This window comes from Hyperoodon ampullatus (genome assembly GCF_949752795.1).
Source record: "Hyperoodon ampullatus genome assembly, chromosome: 7".
Lineage (NCBI taxonomy): Eukaryota > Metazoa > Chordata > Mammalia > Artiodactyla > Ziphiidae > Hyperoodon > Hyperoodon ampullatus.
In genome coordinates this window covers 33,202,456-33,227,124 of record NC_136920.1, presented here as the reverse complement: position 1 = coordinate 33,227,124, position 24,669 = coordinate 33,202,456, and the positions used below count along the sequence as shown (strand labels likewise).

Below are 24,669 nucleotides of genomic sequence, written 5' to 3'. Positions count from 1 at the left end.
GGTGAGAATGAGCAGAATGGATTTAAAGTCATGAGTCCCAGGAATGAAGGAAAATTCCTCTTATGCAGGGAAGAGGTAAACCACTTGTGAAATCTGAATGTTAGCATGTGTAATTCTGATATGCTTTAAAGTTTATAGCACATAATAAATAGTAGAAATAAAAATAAAGCTTAGACAGCAAAAATTCTAAGAAATGAAAAATATATTTTGTATGAGGACATGGATTTAATCAGTTTGCTTTCAGATATTTTAAGTGTCCTAAAGGCCTCTAGCTTTAATGATATTTCTTATACCTATCTTTATCTTTACATTTAGATTCCATACGAAGGTAAGATATACTTTAATTTCTTCACAGGTCTGTTGAGATATTCAGATGATTAAACAGAGAGGATACCACTTTAAGGATCAAGACATTTTCTATTATTGTTTTCAAATTAACTAGAATACATATAATTCTAAAGAACAGTTTGGGAACTTCCTGGAGAGAAAATGTTCATTGAAAAATAACTTTGGTATTGCTTTACTTATAAAGGTCTAACATAGTTATCTTGAAATTCAAGACGATCTCTTAAGGCTTTTTAACACCTCACATAGTTGAAGGCACATATTAATAAAATAACAATATAATGCACCCTATTGTTGTTTTTACAGTTATGAAGCCTTTTTAGCAAAAAATGCATAAACAATGCTAGAGATTTATTCATCAACTCCTTTAGGGAAGAGGTTTAGGGAAGAGGGTAGGCAATGAAAGTTATATGATTAAATAATATAACTTTCCAAAATGACTATGTCCTACAATTTAGACCAGGATTTGGAAAGTGATCAGAGACAGATCAGAGCTAATGAAAGACATAGAAAAGTCTCTCTTCTAAACCCTAGGGTAAGTTTTGCTTAATGAATCCAATCCTAGTCTTTGTAATACTTAACCATTAATAGTTTAGGAAATGTCTTAAAATATTTATATGGTGCTTTAAGGCATCGTATATACATCTGAAAATGTGCATTTCAGGATAAAGTGGTTTAGTGTTCTATTTATCTGTTCCTACATTATGGCTAGAGATTCCCACTTCAAAACGTTTGTTTACTGTAAGTCCATAAAGAGACTTAAAAAGGAAGTCAGAAAAAAACATTTGTTGAGACTGCCAAGGTTTAGAAGCCTTTCAAAGTCTTTTAAGTATTAAAACCACTTTCAAAATTAACTCTAAATGCAAGTGCTAAAATTGTGGATAGTGAAAAAATACAATTTTCATCTGTAGTAGTCCAAATTCTAACACAATGTTACCTAGATTACAACATAAGAACACTAACATTTGTGTAGTCTGTGTAGCACTTTATAGAATAAAATATGCTATTAATATAAGCCACAGCTTAATATCAAAACAAAAACAGTAAAAATAGTAATAAAATTAGAATTAATTTGTCTGCTCACTAAATTATATTTGCTAAGTGGTTAAAAGAAATTATGAACAAATATTTGATGATTGGTTAAGTGGTTAATGAAGAAGTAAACACAGTTTAGATATTAATCTGCCATTTGCCATCATTCCCCCAAACTTCTGAAATTTTAAGGAATATGATCAACTAATGGCAGTGCAATAAAAGCAATAAATTAGATATTTTGACTTTGTTAGTGAAATACAGGAGAGTCTCATAAAGAAGTATATGAAAAAGACATTTGAGAAATTGCCTATACCTCAAGAGAAACATGTAAATATGTATTTACTGGCTGCATTGTTCTTTAAGCTGTTTAAGTCCACTTGTGAGCATAATCTAGTTTGCTTCATTATTTCAATCTTTCAGATATTTCATTTCTCCAAGAAGCTTATCCCACAGATTTGGTTTAGGACTCTAAAATGTTTCCAGTAGAAAGCAGGAAAAAGACAGAGTTGTTTCATGTCTCTCTTTCTAAAAGTAGTTTTAAGAAATGTCAGTATATTTTTACTTTTAAAAGACTTTTTTACAATATTTATTTTTTGCTTATTATAAAAAATTTCCTTAACTAGGCCATAGGATTAAATGTTACATATATTAATATAGGCCACTTCTTATATGATCCTACTAATACACAAGGATATTACATAATTTAAGAAAATTATAAATTATATAATATGCTAGTACATTAGTAGGAAAAAGAAATAAAGTGGTGGTGTAAACGAGCTAAATCTTCATCTCTTAGAATGAGTTGATAATACCTAAACATAGATGAATCAATAAACAGCAGTAAGCATACTGTTTAGAAATATTAGCTGAATACTAGAAATTTGTTATACATCATCCAACATGCATTTTAATAGAAAATAGGAAAAACAGACTTGTTTTATGTCTGTTTTCCTAAAAGTAGTTTTAGGAAATGTCAGTATATTTTTACTTTTAAATGAATTCCTTTAATTATTATAAGAAATGCCCTTAAATCAATGCATTATTAACAAGTCACATCTAAATAATTTTAAACCAATGCCCATTACAGAGGAAAAGGAACTTAAAACTTACACATAATGTTTCATAGTAGCAAAAAAAGAAAGGCCCAAGTAATAGAAACCCTTACTTTATGATGTTCTTATGTCATAAAAATCATATAGTTTAGCAATTTATATTTTTTTTTACTGAATTTCCACTTTAAAATGGTCATACTAATTCTTGATTAATTATAGACCACCAGGAAAATCACAGTGGGGTTCATCTCATACACAGAACCAGAATTTAGCACTATATGATCTTAATGTTCACTTAAACTTTCCTACTTTATAATTTGTTGCTCACAGCAAGAAAAGTGATATGCTCATATATCAATCGTATTTGTTGTTGGCAGAACTAAAGTCTCTTATTGATTTACCAGGGGCATTCAGGTAAAGAAACCAAGCAATATAAAGTAATAACATATATAAATATGATTAAAATGAAGACTTAAAAATTTTCTTCACAGACCCAAAAATATGAATAGAAGGCACTATTCCATTTCAACCCCTCAAAACTGAGATGTCATCTACCTACTACTACTAGAAGAAAGAAAACATAAATGTGAATTAAATAGATAAATACCTTTAAAATTTCAAGTTGGGTTACATAGAAATTAAAAACCACCATAAATAAGAGAAAAAAATGTACCATATATGGCAAAGTGTTTAAAGCTCTTGTCTGTATATATATGTATACCTATGTATATACGTATGTGGTCATCTATCAAACAAAGTAAATAAGGAAAATGAAATAGAAAAATAAGACAAAGGAGATAAACAGGTAACTCAGAATGAAATACAAATGGACAAAAGCACATTAAAAAAAATATTCACCTTCTACCCCCCTTTATGGGGGTGGACTGTACACTTATAATAGTTCTGGAGAATAACCTGACAATGCATATCAAATGCTTTAAAAATGTACAGACCCTCTGACCTAACTATTCTACTTTTGGGGGTCTTAGCCTAAGGAAATAATTAAACAAGTCACAAAATATGCACACACATACACAGATGTTCAGTGGAGTGTTGCTTACAACAGCAAGAAAGGGAAAACAACTGAATGTTCATTAATAGGGGATTAGGTAAATATAATATGCAGGTAACAAAAATTACTTAAATTCATATTTGATAGGAAAATGTGTGTATAACAAGGGGTTCAGTGAAAAAAAGCAAAACGAGGTTAAAACATTAGCGAAAGGGGCAATAAACCTAAAAATGATGAAAAAACTGTTTTCGACTGTCAATGAAGTTATAGTTTGTTGGGGAGAGGGAAGGTAAGATATGATAATTGCTATAACAATGGAATAAAAAATATAATGGAAATGTAAAAGAGTGTGTGCAGGCAAAGTGGGGAGGACTCATTAATGGGAAGGTTTCATAAAGAAGGCAGTATCTAAATTGGACTGTCAATGAGGATAAGGATCTTAATGGGCTAGGATGTGGGATGGAGAGGAAGTAGCACTCAAGATCGAGGGAAAAGCCTGGAAACTGTAGAGGCAAGAAAATGAAAGCATGTTTAAGAGGAGGTTGGGACACCGAGTGCTATAGGGAAGTGAGTCTGCATAGGGCTGGGAAAGCCTTAAAAGGTTCTTCTAAGTAAGGGGTCTGAACTTTGCTGGGAAGATCATTTTAGGGTGAAGAGCAGACTGTAAAGGGGGAGAGGTGAGAAATGGAAACTATTCTAGATATCAGTATAACTATTCATTTCTTACATCAAATCTTCTCAAAATGTTTTAAAATAAACTGAATTAAGAATCATCACTCTATTCTCTGTTTAAATAAATCTCTAAAACACAAGTACTAACTGGCAATTTCATGTGGTTTCTTAGGTAGGAGGGGTCTATATTTATTTTTCAGCTTTTTGAAATATTCCACAGATGGTTCCTCTAAATAGAGAGACTAGATAATTTATCACTAATGAGTTAAAAATCCCCCTCTTAAAAAATGGGCAGGCCTTCTGGGGTGATCTTTTGATGTGCTATATCATGTGTCCTGAATGATTTTACCTAGGGGAACTAATTTATCAAAAGCTTAAGACTGCAAATGTTAAAAGATTTACAGAGCTGTACGTTAGTGTAAAAAGCAGAATGCAGTATTTAGCAAACATGAGTCACAGGCTGCAAAGTAGGGTTCATGACAGGGAGACACTGATGAATGGGATTAGATCTAATTGAGGTTTGGTACAAAATGATGGCAAGGATTTTTCTTTTGCTAGCACTCATGTTAATATGTACGTGAGCAAGTATTTTGGGAAACTATGCTAAGTTAAAATTAGTTGGCAAAGTTCTAAAGTGAAATCAAATATTAATATATGCATTTCAATAAACACTTCTAGGCTACAAGTGATTGATACAATTACTGTACTACTCATAAATCTGGATTCTCTTTAACAGCCTTGTGACTCATGGAATTCGCAGATGCAAATGTACAGGTGAATGAATTTTAACTATTTAAAAGATATATAACCTTAAGGTACTAGTGAATTAACCAAACTAATAAACATTTTATAATGTATTCATAAGACACTATTGTGGTTATTGTAGTAATTAATGCCTACAGAGATAATATCAGCTATTTACGAATATCACAAAGAGAGAATACATTTTAAGAACTGTTATAGCCCTTTGAATTAATCCAGCACTCTGAGTAATAAATCAACCATAACCTTTTGAAACCTGTCTCCGTGGGAAATAGCAGATACCATGTTTTCCTCTCAGTCTCATTTTCCTAGTATTCATGCTTATGTAAGATGGGAAAAAAGAAAAAGACAATGCAAAGAATCTTTTAATTTACAGTAATATTTGCAGTTACAGGTGAATAACTGAACAATGCCTTGTGTACAAGGAGAATAAGGGCCAAACGAAATGTATTTAGGGCTTCAAAAAAGACTTTCATTGTCTATTGGCACTGATTAAATTTTGTTGCCAAATGGGAAGATATATGAAAGATTTAGTTTATAAGCATTTTGCTGCTTCATATTTATTATATGAGGAATTAGTATAGAGATCTTTTTTATAAAATGAAACATCTTTGTATTCAAGTAATTACAGGGGAAACAAACTTACATAAGAACCCTGTATTCAATCAGAATATCTGTACTATAAGAAACTGGTTCTACTAGTATCTTTTATTGTACTCTAAGATAAAATCACTGACATGGGGTGCAAAATTTAAGAAAAGGAAAGGTTAGAGACAGAAATATTACTAAATGTGAGTTTCCAGATGGATAATGAGGAAATCTTGACTTTTCATTTAATGTCAGAAATTTTATCAGTTCCATAATTAAACCCTGCTGCCGGCATCCCCACCCTGCATGGCACTCAGTGAGTGCTTTCTCTGTTTTCCAGACCCAAAATAGGTGCATGTTTTACTCCAAGTCAACAGACATGTAGTTTGGAGGCAAAGATTTTAAGTCAAATAAATATCTATCCCAAAATTAAGTACTGACATTGGTAAAGTATTAAAATTAACAAAATTTAAAAAGTTAATTTCTTCTTGAATAAGAAGTAATATAGGCTTATTAATATAAGCAAAATAAAATTAGTCCATATAAGAAAAATATAAAAACAAAGGATATCTTTAATTAACAAATGTATAAGACATATATGAAGAAAATTTTAAAATTTTGCTGAGGAACATACAAGAGGGTATGCATATGGAGAGGCAAACTATTCTAGAGCGAGAAGATTTGACAGTAGGAAAATGTGAAGACAAAATTTACAAATTTTCAAAAAGATTTTACTTCCTTGGAATCAGAAAAAAATGATTCTGACAGACATTTCTTAGTCAGGGACACTTTAAAAACAAAGAATAAAAAAGGGGGACCAGCACTGCTATATGTAAAAAAATACTATAAACTATTAGTTTTTAAAATAATAGTTACTAGCTCTAGGATAGACAAATAGGCAAAAGAATAAGATAAAAATCCAACAAACAGAATTACCTATGACTACTTACTGTATGTAAATTAATGGTGCCATAAGGATAGACTGTCAATATATTATACAAGAATGACTAGCTCTTTGGAAAAAAATTAAGTTAGAGTCTTGCCTGTTATCTTATGTCAAAATGTAAATGGAAGCAAAAATTAAAAAAACTTATGGGTGAAAAGGCCTTTTGAGGAATAATTCCAAAGGCAGGGGGAGAAAAAAACAAATGAAGCTATTTTATTAGATAAAAGGTTAAAATTTCAGTATTAAAAAGGACATCTCAAACAAAGTTAACAGTAAATGATAAACCTGAAGAATATACTTGCAACATGTATCTTACAGGAAAGAGTTAATATCCTTTGATGATCTCATCTAGTCCTATGGCTTTAAATATCATCTAAATGTTAACAATTCTCAAATTTATCTTTCAGTTCAGACTTCTAAACTCCAGATTCTTATATCCAACTGCTTACATGATATCTCCACTTGGATGTATCTTAGACAAATTTAAAATGCTCCAAATTGAACTCCTAATCTTCTGTCACCTCTACCCTATAAACCTGCTCCACCATCTCTTTTAAGGTGACTGGATTCCTTCAGTTGCGGAGTTCAGAAATCTTAGTCAACTTTACCCTTTCATTCTCTCACACCCCAAATCCAATTTGTCAGGAAATCCTGCTGGCTCTACCTTCAAAATATATTAGAATCTGACCACTTCTCACCAACTCCACTGCTACCAACCTGGTTGAGCTACCACCATCTTTTACTTGGGTTATTGCAGTGGTGTCTTAAGTTTCAACCCTTGCCATATGACAATCTATTCTCAAAACAGAAACCAGAGGGATCTTATAAAAACATAACTAAGATATGTTACTTCTCTGCTTAGATCATGCCATAGTTCTGTTTAGTTCAGAGTAAAAGCCTATGTCCTTATAATGACCTACAAGGCTCTACATGATCTGCCTTTGTACTTTGATGTATCCTTACCATCAGATAAGTGCCTGGCACGCAGTAAAAGTTCAATAAATATTACTGAATGAATGAATAAACATCCATATCTTAAGCTCTTGTAAATAAGTAACAATTTTTGCTATATATGACTATGTGAAAAAAAATGTTCAAATGATGGCTAGGTCATTCACAGAAAATATATCCTTAAATAGATGGAAAAAAATACACTCAAGTATACTAGTAAACAAAGGAAAAATGGAAAGAAGATAATATTTATGACTATTAAAGTGGCAAAGAATCAATAAGTAATTAGCAAGGCAAAAGAGAGAGAGAGAACCCCAGATTTAAAAGGATTTAATAGATACATCCCAACTAATGACAAAGTATGGGGCTTGTCTGGATACCGATATAAAAAAGCTATAAAAAGAAATCATTTACGGGACAATGGAGGAAATTTGAACACTGATGGCATTAGTTATGAAAAGGGCACTGTGTTTTCTTTTAGAGACACTAAGATGTAAACGGAAGAAATGATATGTTGCCTGAGTTTTCCTTCAAAATAATCCAGTACAGATATAGATGGGGTGGAGGAAAGCAGATGGGGTTTTCAAGACTAGCCATGAGATAATTCTTAAAGTTAGGTGATAGGTACAGTACATGAGGCTCATTATAGCTTTCTTTGTATTTCTATGTGTTTGAAAATGATTTTCTAAAAATTAAAAATTGAAAATATTTTAACACCAACAGCTGGTGAAGCTAAAAGGAGAAAGGAGCTCATTTTCTTTTCTTTTCTTTTTAATCTTAAAAAGTATTTATTGATATCTCTCTGTAAGTGAATCAAGTGGGTGTAAAGCATCATAAACACAGCATCGAAAATCAGCTAAACCCCATTATAAAAATAAATTACACACACACAAAAAACAAAGACAGTGAAAGAGAGAGAAATTCTTACAAAATTCGTTCAGGGGCTGTGAGGCAACGTGGATTGACCACATCTAGACCCACACCTGGATGAGACATAAGGCTCCACACTCTTGGGGCTGAGAGGATTGGTGAGGTTGGGTGAGGAAATGCAGATCCTTTAAAGTAATACTGCGTGGTACCCATTCCATGGGTCCCAAATCTCCAGGTTCAGGGGAATCCTCCTACAGCTAAAACATGCATGGGAAACCCAGAGGATGGTACACCGTGTGATCGGGAAGGGTTTCTAAAACGCACCTCATCTATTCATCTCCTGGTGCTCGGGTTCGCCATTCCAGCCGCTTTACTAACAATCTCCCCACTCAGAGAATCAAGGAGCTCATTTTCTTACACTGTTCATGGGAGTTAAAATTGGTACAACCATATAGGAGAGGGAGAAATTACTTAGCAATATATATTAGAAACTTTTAAAGAAGTGCACATTTCTTGAGCCAGAAATTCCACTTCCAGGAATTTTTCATAGGGGTAATCAGGCATGAGCACCACGATAAATATATATATTTGCTCACTACAATATTATTTATAATAATGAAAATTTATTAAACAACCTAAATTCCTAACAATAGAGTACAGATTATATCAATTATAGTTAATCTCATCAGATTTTAAAAAACACAGTGTGTGTGTTTTAAATACAAAGAATGTAGCTGATCTAGTAAATACTTTTTAAAGCACCAGAAATAAAATATTCAAACCCCACAGCATTTAGTAATTTTGAAATTTAACAACAAAACCACTTGACATTACAGGAGTATAGGAAAAAAGTTTGTGGCACATGTAGAAGCTTAAGATGAATGAGACACATTTAACTCTGTTTTGCTTGAGTTGAATTTTACTTCTAAAATTTGTTAAGACTATTTATTGATAAATTTTAGCAATATATGCTATTTGGCTATTGCTTCATGTCTTTAGAAATTCAAGCATCAATTTCACTATTTATACTTTTTAAAATGAACTACTTCAATATTCTAAGACTAAGAAAAACAAACATTTATAAATTGACTCACTTTATACCCCTTCCCTGTTATTCATCTTTGACTCTCTCTTCATAATGAATATAATATACATAATTCATGGAATGAACAAGACATACTAAGTAAATAGTTAATCTATAAAATCACTTGAATATTAAAATAATAAAGTAAGAACAAAACATAATAAAAACAAAACCCACCTTCTGATACATTTTCAGAAGAAAGTTCATGATTATAAAAGGTAACATAACCTCAATAGTCTTTCCTTTTGAATATGTTGTGAAAAAGAATTCAGAACCAAATAAATGTTTTGTTTTACTGTTGACAAGTATAGTCTACGCAATTACACTGTAAGTGAAATACAGATTTTTAAATAAGGGATTCTGATCATCACATAGCAGGTGGTCAGTATTTCTTAATCTTGGTGTTAAAACTCTATTTCCTCTCCAACATCTTGAATGCACTATAAATAAAGAATCAAGGCCCCAAAGGTATGAGAGAATCTGAAAAAAATCTTAAGTTTTCCTTCTAATGATCTCAACGAGGTCACTTCTGATGAAGATAATGCTTTAATTAAAAGAAAAAGAATATACATATAACCCCAACTTGCCTGTCATCTTAATGTAAAGATATAGTATAGGAAACCTAATAATAAGAGACTTAGGTAATTCAGAGCAACCTCTCTACTGAAGGCAAGTAAAAAATCTGGACAAAATATAAAAAACACAGGCTTGAAGGCACAGGAGAGCTAACAAGATTGTGAAGAATTATAGGCAGGTATCAGGAGGAAGTTGAAGGCTCAGGAAAGTAATCTCTGCATTTACAGCTATTTTCCCCTCAAGGTTATTTGCTGATGCTGGAGGTGGCAGAACAGCTTAGTAACATTGTTGAGAGCTTTGTAGGACTGGGATGCAGGAACCGGAATTTAGTGCCTACTAAAGGGAGTTCTTCCTAAACCCTCCCCAATTTGAGCTGGGGCACAGCTAAACTCCACAGGGTAAACTAGGAGTAGGCAGGCCCTCGCAGAAGCTGAAGTTCACTTTCAAATTATCTCAGTCTCTAAAACTGGACTGAAACGATTTTAGACTGCTAATGCCAAAAGGAGCCTGGAATAAGCAAATATTAATCCTCTCTGAGGAAGACATTGTTATCAGAAGTCTCAAAGGATTTCTACAAACGATTCTGCAAATACATGTGGGATGCACAAAAATTAGCATGCATTCAAGGAAATGCACGTGAAAGAAATCCAGCAGAAAGAGAACAGAAACAGACGCAGTGGGTTCTAGGCTTGGGAATTCTCAGGCACAGACTTCACCTAGCGGATTCAGTGAGAATTTCTGCAAAGAAATGGAAACTATAAAAAAAGAATCAAATGGAAATTCTGGAATTGAAATATAACTGAGATAGGGAACTTGATGGATTTAAGAACCATTTGACACAGCTGAAAAGAGAAACTACAGAATATGTGAAAAGAAATTTTCAGGAAGAGAAAAAAACAATGAAAAGCAGAAGAGAGTAAAAGGCATAGGTAAGACAATAAAAAGGTACCATGTAATATAATTGGAGTCTCAGAAGTAGAAAAGAGAATAAAAGTGGCAGAAGTAATATTTGAAGATATAATGGTTACGAACTTTACAAAACTGCTGAAAAATAATGCAGACACAGGGCCTCCCTGGTGGCGCAGTGGTTGAGAGTCCGCCTGCCGATGCAGGGGATACGGGTTCGTGCCCCGGTCTGGGAGGATCCCATGTGCCGCGGAGCGGCTGGGCCCGTGAGCCATGGCTGCTGGGCCTGTGCGTCCGGAGCCTGTGCTCCGCAACGGGAGAGGCCACAGCAGTGAGAGGCCCGCGTACCACAAAAAAAAAAAAAAAAAAAAAAAAAAAAAAAAAAAAAAAAAAAAAAAAAAAAATAATGCAGACACAAATTCAGAGAGTCCTGTGAACCCAAGTAAGAGAGGTAGAAATAAAATTACATTTAGGCACAATACAGCAAAACTACTAAGACCCAAAGACAAAGAGAAAACATTTTAGGAAGCCAGAAGTCAGATTATATTCAAAGGAGCAACACTTAGAATGAAAGCTGGCTACGAAAGCAACAACAAAAACCAGGAGATAATGAAATGATGTCTTTAAAGTGCTAAAATAAAAGAACACCAAACTGGAATTCTGTACCCAGCTAAACAGTCTTCAAGAAAATAAGTAAGATACATACATCTTCAGAAGTAATTGAGGTTATGAAATTTAAGATAGGGAGATTATTTTAGATTACCTGATGGGCTCAATCTAATCATATGAGTGCTTAAAAGCAAAAACTTTCTCTAACTGTAGGCAGAAGAGATGAGGCAGAAGGGAAGGTAAGAGAGATTTGAAGCATGAGAATGACTTGACCTGCCTTCGTTGGCTAGGAGATGAAGTGATGAAGAGGGCCACATGCTAGGGAATAGGGGTGACCTCTAAAAACTGAGTGCCTGCACAATGCCAGGTACTTTAGCAAGTTTGGACTTGCTCTGAATTCGAGCTGCCTGGCTGATAGCCAACAAGAAAACAGAGACCTCAGCCCTACAGCCACACAGAACTGAATTCTGCAAACAACCAGCATGAACTTAGAAGCACGTTCTCTCCCAGAATCTCCAGATGGGAGACCCAACTAGCTGATACCTTGATTTTAGCCTGTGATACTCGAGGCAGAGTAACCAACTGAGCCTGCTGGACTTGCAATCTACAGAACTCTGAGATAATAAATCAGTGTTATTTTAAGTTGATATGTTTGTGTTAATTTTTTAGTGTTGCAATAGAAGCCTGATATAAATGGAGAAATCCACAGTAAAAGATGAAGTTTTTAATAGTTCACCTCAGTATATGACAGAACATGAATTAAAAAATAAGTCAGTAAGAACAAGATTTGAAGAACACAACCAATTTGACCTGACTTAATATATTCTTTAAAAGCATAATTGAAACATTTACACCAACTCTATGCTGGTCTTTAAAGAAGTCTCCATAAACTTCAATGAATTAAAATCACTAAAAATAAGAGTTGCAAATTTAAAAAGAATATACATTAATTTAGTGTTGCTGCTATTACTTTGGGTTAAGGTAAAGATGAGACATAAACAAATGTAAAATCTCATAAACACTTGTATAAGAAAATTTTTGGAGAGTTTGACAGATCATTTTAATTAAAAAAAAAATTGTTCTCTGACCCAGCAAATTAGTTCCTAGGCAACTGGTACACATGCAGACATGGGAATACAGTAGTCTCCCCTTATCCATGGGAGGAAACATTCCAAGACTACCAGTGGATACCTGAAACTGCAGATAGCACTGAACCATATATTAACTATGTTTTTCTTTTCTTTTCCTATACATATGTACCTAAGGTAAAGTGTAATTTATAAATTAGGCACAGTAAGAGATTAACAACAATAATTAATAATAAAATAGAACAATTCTAACAATATACTGTAATAAAAGTTGGTAACTGTGGACTCTCTCAAAATATCCTATTGTACAAATTTAATGCCTTTTCCATCTGAACTAAGCACTTACCATGCATTGTGGCCATAACTTTTGCAATTTGAGGTCCAAGAGCAAAACTAACATGAATTTCTTCTTCCTTCTTCATGACTTCATGGATAGAATATTCACTCTTCTCATAAATTTTAGCAACCACAGCATGTGACTTATATTGCTTTCCTTATTAAGTCTAGAATTTTCACCTTTTCACTTAAAAGGAAGCTCTTTATGGCTTCTCTATGGTAAACCCAAATTGCTAGCATCACTACTCTTGCACTTTGGGGCCATTATTAAGTAAAATAAGGGCTACTTAAACACAAGCACTGCAATACTGTGACAGTCGATCTGATAACCAAGATGGCTACTACATGACAAACGGGAAGAATATGATGGACAAAGAGATGATTCACATCCTGGGCAGGACAGAGTAGGGCAGCATGAGATTTCATCATGATACTCAGAACGGTGTGCAATTTAAAACTTATGAAGTTTTTATTTCTGAAATTTTCCATTTAACATTTTTGGACCTCAGCTTAGTGCAAGTAACTGAAATGGTGGAAAGTGAAACTGCAGATAAGGGAGGACTACTGTATATGGGCATGCTCTCTGACATGCAATGTTCACCAATAGAACAATGGTGAAGTAAATGATGGTGCATCAATTCTCACAACTATTAAAAAACATGCTAGATTCTTTATGTATGTACCCTAAAACTGTTCAAATAAACTAAACAAATATAAACAGTTGTAGTTTAATATATATACAATATGCTAGCATTCATGTGAAATGTAACAAAAAGCTAATGAGTTAATTATCTAATACAACAAATATTATACACACACTGTAATGATAACCAAACTGTTAATAGGCATTTATCTCTAAGATAGCACAGAAGATTGAGGTTCTGGGAAAAGTTGAAGAGGGCACTCTACTGCTATAGAATCTGAATATTTTAAAACCAAGATTATATGTTAGTTTTTCAATTAAAATGTCCCATGCACACTTTTATGAGAGCAGAGACATCAAGTGATCTGCCAACAGAAAAACAATAAATTCTACACTGTTAGTTGATCTTAAGAACATACAAGATTGTTATGTATTACAGAATATAATATTCTTAATTATAATCTTCAGTCTTTAATAGAAGCTAAATTTTAAAGAAGGGTGGAAGTAAAATTATCTTATCAAAAAAAGGTAAAATAAAATAACTTTACTGCTAGAATTATTTAGAACATCAAGCATACTTACTCTTATACCTTTGAAAGATACTGGTTAATTGAAATGATTCTGAAGTTAATTCTCCCATTTTCACAAAATAGCAAACCTACGAAAAAACTGACTGTTCTGTTGATTGATATTATAACAGAGGCTACTCCTTAGAAATAATGTTTATTTACTTAATGAAATAAAAGCTGTACTTACAACAAGGAGAAGACTGAACTGATCCAAGTTGTGGAAAGGTCATAAGAATAGAAACCCCTGGTAGATCATTTTGCTTTGCATGTTCAGTAGTTTGGTCAGCCCAAACCACCACTTTCTTCCTCTCTACCAAATGTTCAATTTCTTTGAAGTCAGACTCAAAAGTAGCATTTAACAGGCCAGATTCTTTTAATGCACAATACTGTTTTCTTAGGGCTGGAAGTAAAGCATTCAATACTCTGCATACAGAAGGTGACAAGAAAAGAAAGATAAATACTAAATTTTAAATACATCATTATGGTTCTATGTAACATCCAAAGTAATAGCAGATGATTAAAATGGTTCCCTGTACGTATTTTCCTTTAGAATATTTCAATCAAATACCTCAAATATTCTTAATACATTAAGTATAGATTGGAAAGAATGTTGGATGGGAATGACAAGCACCAGGCTGTAGTCTCAGCGAGTCTTCACTTGCTTTTATATGACCTTGGATAAGGCACTACCTGAGGTTTCTCTTCTATAATGTGGGGTACAGCTGGACAGCCACTACTTTCAATAGGAGATTGTTTTCAGAACTATGCAAAGCATAATGTGATTTACAAATCAAAAATAGTGTTGTTATTGTTATTAAATACTATGAGATTGAAATGAATATTAATACACTGTCAAACGATGAAGCTCAACTTAGGTATATAAGGTTTAAAAAATAACAAATGAACAAAAGACAACTTTCCTTGAAGTTAGCTCTTCATGAGCTAAAGCAATAGCTTTCAAAGCCATTCAAAGGAAAAAATGTGGAAAAGTATGGTGGGTACAGGAAAATGATGGGGCATTGGATTCTTGGCTCTGATTCAAAATCTCGCCTATTGCTGTCAATCAGAGCAGTACTAAATGCATCTTTTTAGGTATTAGACCTCCATGAAGAGTGTTCACTGAAGAAATGCCAGAACTAAAAAGTTATAGGTGGTTCCTAACTTTTATATCAAAGAAGACATCAAACAACACGAATAATCTTGAAATGACTTAGTCCTGGTGTTCCAGCTGACTCATAACATCCAGAAGAATAGAACCATCTGAAGTTGGAATAGGGCAGTGGGAAGAGAATAGGCACTAATTTTAACACTTAAGGAAATAACTACTTTATTATCTAAGAATCTTAAATATTTAGATAGCAGTACAAATAAATAGTCTGTGACATTTTTCTTTTTGGTGATAGTGGGGAGTACGCCATTTAAGCCAAGTAGGTAACAACTGTAGGGAAAAGTCATTAATCAGAAAGTCAATAAAAAGTTATTTACAACTGCTTTCCTTTTGGAAAGTCTAGAATTTTGATTCACCCTGCTAGGCACAGGGCGCCTATTCAACCAGCTCCCAATAAAAATCCAGGACACTAAGTGTCAGCCTAACAAGATTCCGAAGTAGACATCATTTCACATGGGTCATTGCAACTTTTTTCTGGAGAACTTAAGCACAACTGTGTGGGTCCACTGGATGAAGACACATGGGTCATTGCAACTTTTTTCTGGAGAACTTAAGCACAACTGTGTGGGTCCACTGGATGAAGACACTTGAAAGCTTACAACTAACTGGTTTCCTTTGTTCTTTGCCCCATTCACCTTTGCCTTTTGCTGATTTTGTTTTGTATGCTTTTACTCTAATAAATCATAACTATGGAGTCAACTATACGATGGGTTCTGTGAGTCATCCTAGTAAATTATCAAACATGGAGGTGGTCTCAGGGACCCAGGACATACGTTATTTATGTATGTATGTGTGCATGTATGTATGTTTGTATGTATTTATGCATTCATTCATTTATTTTTAAGTTTTTGGACTCGATATTGGTATATATTGCAAAATGATCATCACAATAAGTCTAGTTAACATCTGTCACAGAATTCTTTTTCTTCTGATGAGAAATTTTAAGATCAACTTTCTTGGCAACTTTCAAATATGCAGTACAGTATTATTAACCATAGTTGCCATGCTGTACCTTACATTTACATGATTTACTTAATAACTGGAAGTTTGTGCTTTGTGACTCCCTTTGTGGTCCCTTGACCAATTCCCCATCCCTGCCCCCAACACCCCACCACCAACCTGTATAACCTGTTCTCTGTATCTATAAACTTGGGTTTTGTTTTTGTTTTTTGTAGCAATGAACACAGGTGTGCTTTATTATTTGTGTTAGTGTTTTCATTTTCTTTGGATAAATACCCAGAAGTGGAACTGCTGTATTATATGACAGTTATTTTTACCTGCCTATGTTTTCTACTCAGGGTTTTATGGTTTCAGATCTTACGTACAAGTTTTTAATCCATTTTGAGTTAATACAATTTTGTGTATGGTGTAAGATATTCTTTGGCTTGTTGCTGTGCACTTTTCCCAGCACCATTTATTGAAGAGACTATCCATTCCCTATTGTATATTCTTGGCACCTTTGTTGTAAATTAATTGACCATATATGCATGGGATTATTTCTGGGCTCTCTATTCTGTTCCATTGATCTATGTGTCTGCTTTTGTGCCAGTAATATACTGTTTTCATTACTATTGCTTTGTAGTATAGTTTTTAAATTGGGAGTGTGGTTGCTCACACTTTGTCTTTCTCAAGAATGCTTTGGTTATTTGGAGTCTTTTGTGGTTCCACACAAATTTTATAATTGTTTATTCTAGTTCTGTGAAAAATGCCATTGAGTATTGATAGGGATTGTTCTAAATCTGTAGATTGCTTTGGGTAGTATGGACATTGTAACAATACTAATTCTTCCAATCCATAAGCATGGAGTATATTTCCATTTATTTGTGTCTTCTTCAATTTCTTTCATGAATGTCTTATAGTTTTCAGTGTACAGGTCTTTCCCCTCCTTGGTTAAATTTATTCCTAGGTATTTTATTCTTTTTGGTGCAATTGTAAATGGAATTGTTTTCTCAATTTCCTTTTTGATAGTTTGTTATTAGTGTATAGAAACACAACAGATTTCTGTATATTGATTTTTGTATCCTGCAACTTTACTGAATTTGTTTATTCTAATAGTTTTTTGGTTGTGTCTTCAGAGTTTTCTGTATATAATATCATGTCATTGGCAAAAGTGACAGTTTTACTCCTTCCTTTTGAATTTAGATGCCTTTTATTTCTTTTTCTTGTCTGACTGCTGTGGCTGGGACTTCTAATACTATGTTTTTTTTTAAAGTTAATTTTTATTGGGGTATAGTTGATTTACAATGTTGTGTTAGTTTCTGCTGTACAGCAAAGTGAATGAGTTATACATATACATATATCCACTCTTTTTTAGATTCTTTTCCCATGTAGGTCATTACAGAATATTGAGTAGAGTTCCCTGTGATATACAGTAGGTTCTTATTAGTTATCTATTTTATATACAGTAGTGTGTACATGTTGAATAAAAGTGGCAAGAGTGGGCATCTTTGTCTTCTTCCTGATCTTAGATGAAAAGCTTCTCAGCTTTTCACCACTGAGTATGAGGTTAGTTGTTGGCATGTCATATATGGTCTTTATTATGTTGAGGTATGTTCCCTCTGTAATCACTTTGTTGCAAGTTTAATCATAAATGGATATTAAATTTTGTCACATGCTTTCCCTGCATCTATTGAGATGATCACATGATGCCTTATCCTTCATTTTGTTATCACACTGATTGATTTGCAGATGTTGAACCATTCTTGCATCTCTGGAATAAACCCCACTTGATTGTGGTGTATGATCCTTTTAAAGTATTGTATTGGTCAATTTGGTTTGCTAATATTTTGTTGAGGATTTTTGCATCTATGTTCATCAGGGATATTGGCCTGAAATTTTCTATCCTTGTCTGGCTTTGGTGTCAGGGTAATGCTAGCCTATAAATGAGTTTGGAAGTGTTCCCTCCTCTTCTATTTTTTAATTGAAAGAGTTTGAGAAGAACTGGTATTAACTTTTCTTTGAATGTTTGATAGAATTTACCAGTAAAGCCATCTGGTCCTGAACTTTTGCTTGTAGGAAGGTTTTTAAGTACTAATTCAATCTCCTTACTAGTAATTGGTCTGTTCAGATTTCTTATTTCTTCATGATTCAGTCTTGGTAGGTTGTATGTTTCTAGCAATTTTCTAGCAATTCTAGGTTGTCCAATTTGTTGCTATATAATTGTAGTAGTCTCTAAGGATCCTTTGTATTTGTGTAGTATCAGTTGTAACATCTCCACTTTCACTTCTGATTTTATTTATCTGAACCTTCTCTCTGTTTTTCTCCATGAGTCTAGATAAAGGTTTGTCAATTTTATCTTTTCAAAGAAGCAGCTCTTGGTTTCATTGATCTTTTCTGTTGTATTTTAGTCTCTATTGCACTTATTTCTGCTCCAATCTGTGCTATTTCTTTCCTACTACTAACTTTGGGCTTTATTCTTGTTTTTCTGTTTGTCTATTTTTTGATTTTGCTTTTGATTTCTTCTTTGATGAACTGGTTGTTCAGTAGCATGTTGTTTAATCACATGTTGTAAATTTTCCAGTTTTCTTTTTGGAATCATTTCTAGTTTTATACCACTGTGGTCAGAAAATATGCTTAATATGATTTCAATCTTCTTAGATCTGTTAAGACTTATTTTGTGGCCTAAGATATGATCTATCCTGGAGAATGTCACATGTGCAGTTTAGAAGAATGTATATTCAGTGGCTTTTGTATGGGATGTTCTGTATATATCTGTAAAGTTTGTCTAGTGTAACATGTTGTCTAAGGAAGATGTTTCCTTATTGATTTTGTCTGGATGACCCATCCATTGATGTGAATGGGGTATTAAAGTCCCTTATTCTTACTGTATTGCTGTCTATTTCTCATTATATCTGTTAATATTTGCTTTTTATATTTAGGTTCTCCTATGCCAGGTGCATAAATATTTACAAATGTTATATCCTCTTGTTGGATTGACCTCCTTTATCATTATGTAATGCCGATCTTTGTCTCTTATTACAGTCTTTGTTTTAAAATCTATTTTGTCTGATATAAGTATAGCTACCCCAGCTTTCTTCTGGTTTCCATTTGCATGGGATACCTTTTTCCATCCCTTAACTTTCAGTCTGTGAATTGTCTGTATGTCTGAAATGAGTCTCTTGTAGGCAGCATATAGATGGGGCTTGTTTTTATATCCATTCAGCCACTCTGTCTTTCGATTGGAGCATTTAGTACATTTACATGTAAAGTAATTATTAACAGGTATGTACTTACTGCCATTTTATTAATTCTTTTTTGGCTGTTTGGTAGTTCCTCCATTCCTTTCTTCTCTTGTTCTTTTCCTTTGTGGTTTGATGACTGTCTTTAGTGGCATGCTTAATTCCTTTCTTATTATCTTTTGTGTATCTACTATAGGTTTTTGCTTGGAAGTTTCCATGAGGCTTACATGTAACAACAAATTTATAACAGTCTATTTAAAGCTGGTAGCCACTTAAGTACGAATGCATTCTGAAGGTCTATGTTTTCATCCCCCACCACATTTTACGTTTTTGACATTATATTTTATATCTTTTTATCTTGTATATTCCTTAAGGAATTATTGTAGTTAGTTATTTTTTACTACTTTCTTCTTTTAACCTTCATACTAGCTTTATAAATGATTGATGAACTCCTTTAGCTCTTGCTTGTCTGGAAAACTCTTATTTCTTCTTCAATTCTGAATGATAACTTTGCGAGGTAGTCTTCTTGGTTGAAAATTTTTTTCTTTCAGCACTCTGAATATATACTAAATCTTTTTTTGTTTGTTTGTTTCCACTCTATAAGCTCAGGCTAAGACAGTGCATCACACTCATTATTTTTTGTTATTTAATCCTTCTAAAATTGCTATAAGGAAAGTATGATAATTTAACATATAAGAAAACTAAGGGTTAGTGAGGTAAAATAATTTATGCAAGGTTATAGTGCTCATATAAACTAGAATTCAAGACCAACTCTAAAACTCATACTCTTTCTACTATATTGTATTGCCTCTGTAATGCTTTGGTTCACCAATATTCAAAGTTAGAAATCTTTTTTTCCCATTTTGAGGCCAAAATGTATCTTAAATATATTAATCTATTTGTATGGTGTATCAAATACAGTATGGTCAAAATAAATTAATGTTTCTTTGATAACTTTAACTCTTGCAGGTGGTGTGAGTACAAGTAAATGAATGTTCAATGTATGCTCTAGGTATAAATATAGAAAGTATGGGGAGAGCAGGGTGAGCTTCTATCCACAGGATAATATTTCCCTAAAGTTTTTCCTTCCCTTTTTCTTCTTCTTTTAAAAAATAACTATGCTAATATAATTTCCTTTAAATCAAAAGTATGGAAAATTAATTACCAGTTATTTGAGAACACTAGAAGAACTCCAGTAGAATTTTAGATTGGCAGAAAGCCCTTAGAGAAATAAATTTCTCATTTTTACAGAGCATGAAAGTGACACCTAAGGAGTTGACTGATATATCCAAGGTAATAAAAATAAAGATCAAGTAATACTTTTTTACCATTACGTTTCAAAAATTAAAAGGTGTTACTACTGAGTTAGTAGAGAGAGCATGAAAGAGCTACTATAGCATCACTTAAAACTTGGGACATGATGTTAAAAAATATACACTTTTAATAACTTCATTTTAATGATAGCAAAAAATCATTCTGGAATTACAAATGCTTAAAAACTGTCTACTTAAAAATTCAGTTAGTATTAATAGTAGTAGTTTCTAGGAGGGGACAAGGATGGCTAGAGGACAGGTAGAAGACAAACTCTTTTTCACTGTAGAGGCATCTTTGAAATTTTGTATTACATGACATATATTACATAAAAATAATAAATTAAAAAATGTTTTCAAAACTATAAAGCACTATAAAAAATTAGAGGAGAAGAACAACATCCTTTATACTTTCTCAGTGTTTTCTAACTCTGTATGATTTCTGATGCTGGCAGACACTTAAAAAATAATATGTACCTTGTACTGGATAAAATTAAATTTTCTGGCAATGGAAAACTAAACTTCTATGCTTCAGGTTCCTTAGGTCTACAGTATTAAAATTTTTAGAACAGGTAAATCCATGTACTTACGCCTCCGTCTGCCTGTGTTGCTGTTCTTGAAGACAAGCTAGATCCATCATATGTTTAATTTGTGCTTTCAAATCTTTGTTCTGGAGGTGCAAATGGTGGCAATGAAGTTCTTTATCGAGTTCCTGGGGAAAACAATACAAACTATACCTCAGATTCATTTAAAAATGTTAAAATTAAATCAATTTTAATAAAACTTATTTTATATTGGTGTCAATAGTTTTAATTCTTAAAAATATGAAATGGTATGTTTAAGAACAATTTGAAAAACAAGTGTTCTGGTACAGGTGGTCTATGACTTACAAGTTTCAAATTTCCTCAGAAACTGAACGTCAGGAACTCAGAACAAATTTTACTATAGTGACAGTTTCTTGGTCTATCCAACTTGTTCGTAATACTTCGAAAGTACATGAATATGGCCCGTTTTTGCTTAAATGTCACTTCTTCAGGGAGGCTTTCCCTAAGCTTTACATTTAAAGATGGACATTCTCCACCCCCGATAGTTTCTGCCATAGCACTGATTAGTAACAATTCCATTTATTTATTTGTTCATAGATTCTCCATATTAGAATGTAAGGTACACCACCAGGACAGGGGCTATGTCAATACAATAAAAGTTTCATACAATAAAAATCTCTTGGGGGGCTTCCCTTGTGGCGCGGTGGTTGAGAGTCCACCTGCCGATGCAGGGGGGCACGGGTTCGTGCCCCGGTCCAGGAAGATCCCACATGCCGCGGAGTGGCTGGGCCCATGAGCCTGTGTGTCCGGAGCCTGTGCTCCGCAACGGGAGAGGCCACAACAGTGAGAGGCCCGCGTACCATAAAAAAAAAAAAAAAATATCTTGGGGAATTCCCTGGCAGTCCAGTGGTTAAGGCTCCATGCTTCCACAGCAGGGGGCATAGGTTTGACCCCTGGTTGGGAAGTTAAGATCCCACATGCCATGAGGTGTGGAAAAAAAAAAAAAATCTTACCTTCACCCAGTCTTGGTATAAGCTTCATTCTAGGCCAAGTGTAAAAATGTTCTCGTAGACTCCCTTATGTGCATATGCCCAAATGTTCTCTAATCTACCACCTAAAATTACTTATATTTTCTCAAATCTACTAAACCTCAAGTCTGGAAAACGTCAGCTAAGTGGATACACTAAAGTATGAATGGTAATAATCCAGTAGCATTCTCAGAATATTAAATTGGAAAAATTTTAGTTAATAAAATAAAACGGAGTGAAATATTTTGGACATTGTAAGGGGCTGAGACAAAAATCCTATAAGCAGGGGAGCTGTGCCTAGAAACTTACAACAGATAATTCCCATAATCCATTTTAGGTTTTCAATACTCCTTCCCAACCTGCAGTTGGCCATTGATTCTCTGTAAGCTTAAAGTTATTTTTTTCTTTTTCTTTTTTGTAATACTTCCTAAGCCAGTGGTGGGCACTATGACAGGGAAACAATGTAATTCTATGTGTCTGAGATATAGTAAAGTTGGGGGTTGTTTATTGACATGATTCATAATTGTATTTCAAGAAATACAGCAAGTATTTTAGAGCAAACTCTCTTTAGGGAGTCGGGATGATACGGTTAGAGCACTGGCCTATGAATCAGGTGATTTTAGAGATGGCTCAACTATGGCACAAATGCTACCTGGAACCCAAAATATGGTCTTTATGGAGATCAGTTTACTTGACTAAAATTTAAGAGCTTGCCTAGATGATCTCTTTAGTTTTTTCCAGTCAAAAAATTCAACGACCCTAAAAGTATGAACACGTTTGTCAAATATTCCACCTTTTCTCTTTAAAAAAAAAACCCTTCTTTTTTTACTCCCTCTGTTAATCTTATTGTTTTATCTTCTTGCACCACTCTTAAAGAGACAAGCCTTGACTGTATAATTATTTTACTCAATAATAGTTCTTGGCTAGTTTGTTGTCTTTGAAAAACCAAGTTTACAATTTGAATCTTTTTCTTGTTTTGATACACTAATGACTGAATCTGATTGGAAGCGCATAGCCTATTATGAGAGCTACGGGGAGGTTAGTAATAGCTGAAGTAAGAATATAGTGAAAGGTAATATATAAAATGTGAAAGGCCTTCAGGTGCCATGCCAGACCTGGGAAATCATAATAGAGTTCACATTAGGGAGAAAGTACTGAAGAGTGATATGATTGGAGTTACCTTTTAGAAAGCTCATTTTGCTTGCAGTAGAGAGAATGAATTGCAGTGGAATACAAATGGAAGCATAAAGGTCAAATGTAGCAGTCCGATAATGGGGGCTGGGAGTCTGAATTAGGGTAGTGGCAGGGGAGATACAGAGAAGTGGATAAATTTGTGAGGTTAAGAGGTAGATAATGCAGGAGGGTATAGAAAAAAGGGCAGCAATTTGAAAGTCGCAGTACTGGATCTCTGTCCAGAGTTGTACAACTGTGGTTAAATCTTTTCACAAAGTTATGTCTCAGTTTGTTTATGTAAGATAATAATGGCTTATACATAGATAACTTTCAGCTGTGAAAATATCCACAGGAAAAAAAAATTGAGAGTGGGATTAGGGTGATGGAAACAGCTTTAATTTTAATTTTTTCAAATTATTCATAATAAAATGCATTAAAAAACAAGAATTTAAAAATCAATTCCAGATTCATATTCAGGTGTGAAAAGTCCTGCTTAAAAGAGTTATAGAAGACAGATTATTAGAAAAATTAGATTTGACCATGGTGAAAAAATTTAAATTTATTGAAAATAACCTGAACAATATTAACTTTATAAATGCTACTAAGTAGCCAAAAAAATAGCAATAATAATACTACTAAAAAGAATACTGTACCATTTTAAAAATTGGGAGCTTAAGATAAATATGGGAAAACAAAGGCAAACTAGTAAATATCTACAATTGATTTTTTTGCTTCTTTTAATATTAAAAAGTTCTTAAGTACTCCTCTAGTTGGAGTTGGGCTATATTTTAGACTGTTGATTACACAAATGTACTAGATTATAAGTATAATGTAAATTAAGCAAGGCTATTGAGAGATGAAAATAACATTTTAAAATGTATATCTATATATATTAATTCTTTTTATGAATATAATGCCAGTTGAACTGTACACCTAAAACTGGTATATTTTATGTTATATTTTACCATATGCCAAAAACATTTTTTAGACCCTTCATGAGAAAGTTTTTGCTCACTACAATGGCTAAATATTCTATTAGAACATCATGGCTGTAAGTAATAGTAAAGAAAACTAACCAAAATACTTGTTATTTTATGTCATTTTGACAATGATCATCTTGAGAGTAAGACTTCTTTGGATATACATAGTCTCTAACAAATAAGTGAAACATGACAAATATAAGTGAAACAACCCAAAAACTACTATAAACATTCAACATCTGC

At 33.3% G+C, this 24,669-nt stretch overlaps 1 protein-coding gene across 2 annotated transcripts in view; it reads right to left on the bottom strand.

Annotated features, from left to right (window-relative positions):
• The window catches only part of KIF18A (kinesin family member 18A), a gene marked incomplete at both ends in the record, with an annotated part of 69,061 nt that overhangs the window by 17,524 nt on the left and 26,868 nt on the right, over nucleotides 1–24,669 (bottom strand). Inside the window, 2 exons of one of the 2 annotated variants that reach the window (XM_079708338.1) lie at nucleotides 14,232–14,467; nucleotides 21,291–21,412. In XM_079708338.1, the coding sequence (XP_079564464.1) occupies nucleotides 14,232–14,467; nucleotides 21,291–21,412 (358 nt within the window). The remainder of the gene's footprint in view (nucleotides 1–14,231; nucleotides 14,468–21,290; nucleotides 21,413–24,669) is intronic. The other variant, XM_079708339.1, reaches the window with a different exon arrangement.